Genomic DNA, 9673 nt, shown 5'->3' on the forward strand with positions numbered 1-9673 from the left:
ATAAAAACATGTTCTACAAACAGTTTTTTAGTATCAGTTGGTTTCTCAATATGTCTAGAAACCTTCCCTGAAGTTGGCTGTGCTGATCTGTATTGAATAATATATATTTTTTACCATTTTTATCTGACAGTCCAAGAAAACGGTCATTTCCATCACATAACAAAACATGTGTTTTTAAGAGAAAATAATTAAATATCTTCTGTTATAAATATATTTGATTAAATAGCACACACATCTCTGTTCAAATTTGTAATTTATTTATTTTTCAGAAATGTAACTGTAAAGATTTTACAATGTTTACACTAAAAAACACCTAAAACTAGGTCACCGGAACATTTTATTTACTTATCATAGCTTAAAATCATGTATTTCTCAAAGTGTATACACATATCTTCCCCTTAACTGCACAATTGTCAACACCACTGAATATAGTTAGTTTGATTGTATGTTTTTTATATGTTTTACTTTAAAATATGTGTTGTGGTGGAAATGACATGGCGTGGTGGAAGAGACAGTGTGTGGCGGAAATGACATAAATAGGCAACTTCCAATTAAAAACTATTTTTCTTCTACTCTATGTGGTGAACCAAAGCAAATCAATAAGCAACAACATTAGTGAACAAAAACATATCACCAATATTTTTAAATTAAAAGCAATCCAAAAAATGAAAAAACATGAATTTGTGTTAAAAATCAGCAAATAATTTCTTCACTGTTTTCTACATGCTGAACTACAGCAAACTATGTACGAACTAGCGCAAACTAGAGCAAATATAACCATTTTAATATAATGTTGAATAACAGATAAAATAGGCAATATATTTTGAAATTGCAAATTTATATGCTATATGCCTACGCTGAACCACAGCAAACACTCTGTACTTAAAGGGGTGATAGAATACAAAACCAATTTTACCCTGTCATAGTTGAATAACAACGGTTTGGTGGGTAAATAGGACATACATAGAACCTCAAAATCCCATTGACACCTCTTTACTATGAAAATCTCACAATTTGAAACTGCCTCTAAAAACGGGTGAATCTCAACAAAGCTCATAGTTGACGTCAACTATGTGGCTCCTCCTTATTTGGCTCTAGTCTCTAGTCTTTGTCACACCCCAACATTTACATAGACTACACCACTGACCTGAGATCAGGTAGTCTTCTGAATCTAGGTCACGCAGATCTCAGAAATGTTATGCATTGTTCGTCTGCTATTTAATAACAAATTCACTTCTGATACTTTTTTATGTGAGAAATCAACTATGTAGAGGTCCAATATGTGCTGTTTTATGAAAATTGGTGGCTAATTGCAAATGTTGTCCGACTTTGTCGGAGTTCAGCAGGAGCTCAGCTGGCTAACGTGACAGCGGCTGGTGCTGCCCCGCCGCCCGGCGTGTCCATCTTCACAGATGGATCTCCGTCACGGGCGGCAGCTCGCGGTGCTCCATACCCGCGCAAAGTCACCGTTTCTGGGTTACTGGACTACCAAATGCAGAGGCCCTGACAGAGCTCCAGGGCCTGCAGCTATCCGCGATCTTTACCCATAGGATTGAAGGGACACTAGCAGCTAACGAAACCCCTCAAATTCACAAAAAAGCATTAAATTGAAATCAGACACAAGAATTAGCTTTGTAAGACCTTAGGGTATCTGTGATATACATGCCGTGACAAAATTCAAACTGTAAATATACAATAGTTATTCTGGCAGCTGGTAGCCAGCTAGCTCCGCGGAGCTCTGCGGAGGCCCGAGCCCCGTTAGTCCAGTAACCCAGAAACGGAGACTTCCCCTGGGTATGAAGCCCAGCAGGGGCAGACTGTGTGGAGCTCCTGAAGTCAGACACGTCTTACCAAATTTGCAATTAGCCATACATTTTCGTAAAACGGCCCATATATGTGCTTCATATAGTTGATTTATCGCATAAAAAAGTCTCAGAAGTGAATTTAATAACGAAATAGCAGACAAACAATGTATAACTTTGCAGTGTCTGAAATATTATACTTGCTGTCTCGTCTCTAATGTATGTGTATGTGGTTACTCAACCAATCAGCACACAACTCATCTAAATCTTCAGGAGCATACCATATTATTATATTCGTCCCGAATAGAGACATTCTACAGGGATGCATAAGGGCCAAAAGAATAGCACCGGGGACATTTTCAGCCCAACCCATGTTACATACCCTATTAGGAGACCTTAAGGAACAGTGTGAAATACCCTATAGAACCATTCTATCCCCTCTTTATACGTTACTGTCATGTGTGCTATGTCGTAAATCCATGTATTGTCAAACGTAATCATGTGGAATAACAAGTTGAATCTGACTAAATAGACATTGTATTTGCTAAATACTGTATCTGTCAAACTTGCATATGGGCCAGAGGTTCAGTTATGTTTTATTTAACTGTTTTTGAATATAAATGTTTTAGTTTTAGTATTATAGCCCAAATAATTTGCTGTTTGGCATGAACAATGTCATTTCCACCACAACCTGTCTTTACCACCACAATGAACACCGTGGTGGAAATGACATTTCCCCCCTTTCTCTCTAAAATCTCATGCTATGTTAGCCTGGTAATATTAGTTTTAGGGTTAGCATTAAATATACACAAATTACACATTATTAAATTAAATTTATCCAGTTATTTTTACGTCCATGTGAAATATGAGCTGTTTGGAAATGACGACCAATAAACACACTCTCAGTTTTACTCATATTTACCTTGATTTTTCTACTTTTTATTACCCCCTGTACACGACACCATTTCATCCAGCCATGTGTTCCACTGTGGAGTTTCTGTTGCTATGGTTACTAAGTACACAAACCTAAAACAATGATCCCAGGATTCTGTTTTGTACAGCGTGGTGGAAATGACAGTGACCCCAAGGGACAAGGATTCTTCTTATGAAAAATATAAGAAAATGTGAATAAATATCGCAATATATATTATTTATGATTTAAATAGACATTATTTTATCATTTGTACTTGAAATCTACATTATTTAAATATTTAATTTAGAATTAAGCGAGGTTGAAGATGCAAAGTCTGGCTTAGGGACAGAGGGAAAACAGTAAAAACCATGCATAAAAGGCCTCATATTATATAATAAAAAGAATAATTGAGCCATGATACATTTTTTGTAAGTTCCCCTTAGGGTGAAGTAATTGTGACAAAAACAAAAAAGAAGAAATGTTTTTTAGTTTTTATTATTTCACCCGGGGACAAGAAAAGTACCATAGTTAAAGAATCACCCCATTGCTGATACGTGATCAACTGATGACTTCTGCTTCTCCTGTTAAACTGATTATATGCTGCACCGCAAGTCCACACTGAATCGAAAACTTGCGTACACGAGTTCAGACCAGACGTGAGATTTGATCGCAGCCTACGCTCACGTCCAAATTGATAAATGCCGAGCTTTTGTGCCCGTCGTACGCCTGTTTTGGGTCGTACGCACGTTTCATAAACGAGGGCCAATGTGACGGCGAGACAGCGGCAATTAAATATTAAGAACACATTTTTATTTAAGATTTGAGTTGGAGGTGTTTATGGAACAAGTATCACTCGGTACAAGCGCAAATAACACTGCTGGATTTCATCTTCATGGTAATGTGGATGATATGGAGTGAAAGAATGTGCATGAGGCATCAATACTAGAAAATATTACGAGTAATCTTATTCCCATTTACTCCCTGCAGTCTGACTTCAGTTCACCACATCACCATCTGTGTCGCCAATTCCTATTTTGTCTCCAAAATGTGCGTACGCATGGGTCAGAGTTTGCGTGGAGGACCGCACATTCTCCCGTCAATTTTGTTTTTTATAAATCACAACCTTTGCGTGGGAAGTGGCGTACGCACATTTTCAGCCCCGTTTTGTGCGTACGCCACGTTTATAAATGAGGCCCCAGATCCCATTTGGACTGTAGGAAGAACATCCTCGTCAGATTTGAATGCATGACATTTTTGCTGTGAGGTGACAGTGCTAACCACTGACCAATCCTGACACCCTCTCATAATCCAATATACTGTAAATGGAAAAGAATCAAGAACTGAAGCTGAGCGTATTAAAACCTATTAAGCCCAAACATTAAGAAGTGAGTTGCTGCCCCAATACATTTCACTCCCACTGCAAATCCTCATGTAAAATCCAATCATAATCTGAGATTGTTTGTAGAATACTGGATAATTGAGATCATGTCTAACCAAAGAGGGTCAGTAACAGGAAAACATGCACAGCACTTGAAGCTTTAGATTTACTCTGATCACAGCATCAACAGGAAGCAACTGTGTAGTTGCATAAACATGAAAAACAAGATGTAATCTAATCTGTTCTACCAGCTTTCAGTCTTTCACTTTCTTTATAAAGAACAAAACAGCAAGTCACACTAACATTACACTTACATTGGATCACTTATTCAGTGTTAATTTTCGCTTCATAAATATCATGAACCACGAGGAGTATCCACTCACATCCTAAAAACTGTTTTGGACAGGTTTTCCCCAGGAACCCACGGAAATAACATTTTAACAAAGCTAATATATGCGAAAATGGTTATTAATCAGTTTAAAAAATATATTGTATATAACTTGTTCCAAGCCGTTTGTCTTGTTACCTCAGTTTCTGTTGCTCTCTCTGTCATACAACAGCCACATGAGGATTTTCTATTTGATTAGAATCAATTTACACTTGTCAAGTATTAACTGTGAAAAAAAACTTAACCCTAGGGACCCCAGAGCTTCTGCCTAATATTTGTCTAGCCTGACATTTCACAGGGCAAAGAGTAAATCTATGAATATGAATCGGCTTAACTCCTCTACCAAAAATATAACGGTTTATCTGATTGAAAATCAATCCTTTATGATTACCAGGCCAGTGTATCATGGTCAGTACCCAAGAACACTTTCAAGAGCTTCACTTTCAGTTCCTCCCCAACGGATAGGTTTCCATATTACCGGCCGTTAATTATTCATCTACGCTCGCTTGGCGCCTCAGTTGGAAAATAAAGCAAAGCCTTTAGACCAATGATACAGAATAGCACATCGGCCTCTCTGCTGAACCCTTGCGCATTGTCCATTTGTCTCCTACTGCTGGTAGGAGTGAAATTCGAGCCGAGGTGGAGATTATTGCTTGATGTGTAAAACTTGTCTCTCACACAGCACAAGTCCATAAACAGCCAGCTCAGTGGTGTGTGCAATACTGGGAGAGCTAGGTACAGTCCCTTTTGTATTGTGCAAAATGATATATCTGCAGCGTAACCGTCTCTATTACAGGGGGAAGAGATTATCTTACCCTTTGGATTTGCTTCACAGAACACAACAAACAAGCTTGAGCTGCTTGCTATGGACTCATAGCACCTATGGCTATCCCCAAGAGGAGGAATGTCAGAGGTAAGCTATGAGACAAGAACTCTATTTAATTTAGTGATAAACTAAACTACCTGATAATCACAACTACTGTCATGAGATTAAAAAGAAAACCAAGGACCCCTAAGAGGTTTCTATTTCTGCTCTGGCTTGGTTTATTCAGCATTTGAATTTGATAATTAAAAATAAAACATTAAAACAACAAATCCGCTACAGACCATGAGAATAGTTTATTTGAATGCATTCATTTAACAAATCTTCACAACATATAAAGTAGATATGTCCTTAACGAAATCGACAGGTGCTCATGTCAGTTTTTCTTTATTTTTTGCATTTTGTCCAAGCCCTTTGAAAAGTTCTTTAAGTCCTGGCGATGTGGACAATTAAAAAAGAAAGAAGAAAAAAAAAAAAAAAAAAATCAGGAAGCACTCGGATTGTTGCAGAAAGTGACATAATCTCTGTCATGGAAGGATGTGGGACAAGCACACAGGTGGGTGAAGAAAAAGAAAATTAAATACATTTACAAAATAAACCATGTTTGAACTTTGGGCATCTTTTAAGATCACAACTGCTGCAGACCTTGTGAAATAGTTTGTACATAATGCATTGTACCAGTAGAAGCAGTAAAAGTGGAAACTATACAAATATATCAAAACAATTTCGATATGAAAATGAGAGCATGAGATTTTGCTGAGCTGTGGTTGGCAGCAGTTTCTAATATATATATATATGAAATGCAGGTAATTATATGACAGAAAAGGTTACAGAAATGCCTACAAGTGACTTTTGTACAGTCAGTGCCTTTATTGTATAATTCAAGACTCCCACCACAATGAAGCAATGTTATGAATAAAAAGTTTCCATATAAAAATAGGAGCATTGTTTACACATTGTACACACAAGGATGGACATTGATGTTGAAGTGTTAATGAAATTAACAACAACCACAATTTCACAAATTTATTTACCTGCCAGTGTAAACGCAGACACATCAATCTCGTGCCCTAGGTGGCTGGTAATACTGCTGAGTGGGTCTTGTGCGTCGGGGCTGTCCATCTCCCCCAAGGCGAAACTCTAGTGAACTGTCGTAGTAACCATCATCTTCCTCCTGCCATTGGACATTTGATATGGTTGTGATGTTACTGTGGGTAATCAGATTAAGATGTCATTTTCTGCTTCCTCAACCCACTCGAATACAGTTTAATTAGTTGCTTCCACTTAGTATTAAACCAAGACGTTATGATCTTTTCTTTCTCCTTACCAACATGTCGGCAGAAACGGGTTTGATGTTATGCAGCAGGACCTCTTCGCAGTTTCCATAATCACTAAATACAACCACAGCCGTGGAGCCTGATGGATGCACAGCATCTATTCTGGCATGGTAGAACTTCACGAGCACACGCACGCACACGCACACGCACACGCACACACACACAAACATTTCAAGACGCATGTCAGGACAAAACAGATTCATTTCAATTAAATACGACATGACAAACAAATCTTAAAACACTGTCAATAATGTGAATGAGAAAAAATGAGTCGGTCGCACTATATATTATTTTTAAGCCATTCAACGTGTTAACTGTCAAACAAGCTCTCAGACAAACAAAACACACATCAGTGTAAGGTCGCTGTAACACATCTAGTTGTTCATCGTAATGTCAAACGTTGTAGTTACTGTAGACAGTTTACAAACATGGTTCAACAATTTTCAGTTAGAGCTGGGCAATATATCGATATTATTTCGATATCGTTATACGAGACTGGATATTGTCTTAGATTTTGGATATCGTAATATCGTGAGATGACATAAATGTCGTCTTTTACTGGTTTTAATGGCTGGATTACAGTAGAGTGATGTAATTGTTTGAATTTACCAGACTGTTCTAGCTTTTCTATTATTTTCCTTAACCCACTTAGTTATTATATACACATTAATGATGATTGTTTGTCAAAAATCTCATAGAGTAAATATTTTTTTTGTAAGCACCAATTGTCAAGCTTACAATATCGCTGCAATATCGATCGAGGTATTTGGTCAACAATATCGTGATATTAGATTTTTTCCATACCGCCCAGCTCTATTTTCAGTTATTGCTAGGTTACCAATCCAGGAATGACATACCTTGCCGTCTTCCCAGTACAGTGCCAGGCATTGGTCTCCAGGTTTCCAAGCTTGTTCCATAAAATGACTTTTCTCTGGTCCTCGAGGGCCATGACCTTTGCCTTGTCCTGATCTTCTTTTAGGCCCTGGGTTATTCAAAGTGTTTTTCTTGGGGGGTGGCTCCCTGCTGGGGGGACACGATGAGTTTGTTGGCTTGATTGGCCCAGTTCTTTTGTGTTCCATATCTCCATTTTGGAAATGAGAAGGATCCCCTGTCGTGATACGACAATCCTGCGATAACCCCACTTCTGACTGAGATGTCCCCGAGTTTCCTCCCCTCAGGTTAAAGTTGGGTGGCCGGCTATCCCTTTGTCTGTCATGGTGGTCCGAGTTTGACCGGTCAGTCTTCCCCTTCCTCCTGTTGTTGCCGAGTTCTTCAGTTCTGTCGGTACGTTTACTATTTCCTCTTCCATCGGGCTCACTGCCTGCAGAATCGGTCAGTTTAGGTGCAGGCATGTTGTCTCTGAGCCCTCTCCTGCTAGACGGTCCAGCCATGTTCCCACCACCACCATCTCCATTTCTGGATCGCTGGTGGTAAGGTCCACTAAACTCCACCTGCTGCTGCGGTTCTTTTGAATGTGTGAAAGAAGTCGAGAAGGATGAAGGGGAAATCTGCTCATTTCTCATTTCTCTCCTGTCATTTTGCGATCTGTCTGATGTGCCTCGTGACCATCTCTCCTGGCCCTTCCACTGCTGGGCCGGAGCTGATGTTTGGGAGGTCGTACAGTTAGAGAGAGGCTCCTGACCAGGTTTGGGAAAATCAAAGTCTCTGTGGAAGCGAGGTGGTCTGTCATTCCTTTGGTGCCTGTGGTCATTATGCGATGAGAACTTGGTCTGAGATTGGTCTTTGCAGTAATAGTCTGAGTTGGAGAAATTTGCTTTACTCTCATGGTGTCTCTGAGGTGCCTGGCTCTTTGGCTCTGAGTAAACAAACCAAAAAAAAGAGCAGTGTAATCAAAACTATAGCAAAAGAACAGCGGGATCAATAGAACAAGGAACACTGACAAGACCACATTACCATATGCCACACGTTATTCAATGAATATTAAAGATTGCTAAAACACTAAACAAAAACATGAAGGGAACAGTAGTAAATACATGACCAAATATTAATGGAATCACCAAACCAGATTATCCTTGATTAAACACAATCAGACACTAAAAGCATATTAATAGCATAAAAAAGTTTGTTAATGGCCACTTTCAACTAGGACTGGAAGATTAACCGAAAATGTATCGACATCGAGATTTTAAAGCTGTTATCGACGTATTTCTCCCATGACAATAATTTCCATAATGTATTCCTGTTGATAGGCCTACTTTCTCCTTAAAAACATTGTACAGTGTGTGTAGTCACGTGACTTCGCCCGGACCAGTCAGCCGCATGGAAAGCATAAGGTAACTCAAACACAGAGACCGAGTCAACTGAGCAACTTGTCCCCAAAAAAAAAACGCTGTGTCCGTCGTCTGAAAACATTTTGGCTTCAGAAAAGATGATTTAGAACAGTGGTTCTCAACCTTTTTTGTGCCAGCGCCCCCCTATCCATTATCCTGGTCCCCAACGCCCCCCATCAAATATCATATGGGCTAATTGCCCCGAATATTAATGATTACGCCCTAATATAGGCCTATTATTGTTGTTACTATCGTTATCAAAAATAATCAAAAAATCAAATCATTGAATCACAAACAACACATGTATTAGTTTCCCATGTATCAAAAAAGCCATGTGAATAGAATGTATATATATTTACAGGTTTTTAAAAAGAATGGAACCATTTGACCATTTCAAATTAAATAACAGCAGCCAATCAGAACGACTAGATATTATGTAACATTCAAACTATAATTAGGTATAATCAAAAGGCCTGCTGCATGGTGTGAACCTCAGCACCTTTAGAAGATTACTATAATTTGAATGTCCTTTTTTGTTTGTGATGTGACCTTGGGTGTCATGAAATGGCTTTAAATAAAATGTATTATGGTTATTATTATTATTATTATTATTATTATTATTATTACAAACACTAACAGTAGCCAATCAGAAACAGCTAGCAATTTAACATTCAAATCTATTTTTCATTCAAATCTAAAATCGAATTGTTCCAACAGAAAACAAGCTGGCACTTATCAAGG

General features: G+C 38.4%; 1 protein-coding gene across 3 annotated transcripts in view; it reads right to left on the minus strand.

Annotated features, from left to right (window-relative positions):
- Nucleotides 1-5576: 5576 nt before the first annotated feature.
- tdrd3 (tudor domain containing 3) overlaps nucleotides 5577-9673 on the minus strand; it is a 22099-nt gene continuing 18002 nt past the window's right edge. The window contains exons 11-14 of one of the 3 annotated variants that reach the window (XM_039795473.1): nucleotides 7499-8457; nucleotides 6632-6757; nucleotides 6339-6478; nucleotides 5577-5828 (exon numbers count right to left, since the gene is read on the minus strand). In XM_039795473.1, the coding sequence (XP_039651407.1) occupies nucleotides 6362-6478; nucleotides 6632-6757; nucleotides 7499-8457 (1202 nt within the window). In that variant the 3' untranslated portion in view covers nucleotides 5577-5828; nucleotides 6339-6361. Of the gene's footprint in view, nucleotides 6513-6631; nucleotides 6758-7498; nucleotides 8458-9673 lie in introns of all 3 variants that reach the window. The other 2 variants (XM_039795472.1, XM_039795474.1) reach the window with 2 other exon arrangements.

This window comes from Perca fluviatilis, chromosome 3 (genome assembly GCF_010015445.1).
Source record: "Perca fluviatilis chromosome 3, GENO_Pfluv_1.0, whole genome shotgun sequence".
Classification (NCBI taxonomy): Eukaryota; Metazoa; Chordata; class Actinopteri; order Perciformes; family Percidae; genus Perca; species Perca fluviatilis.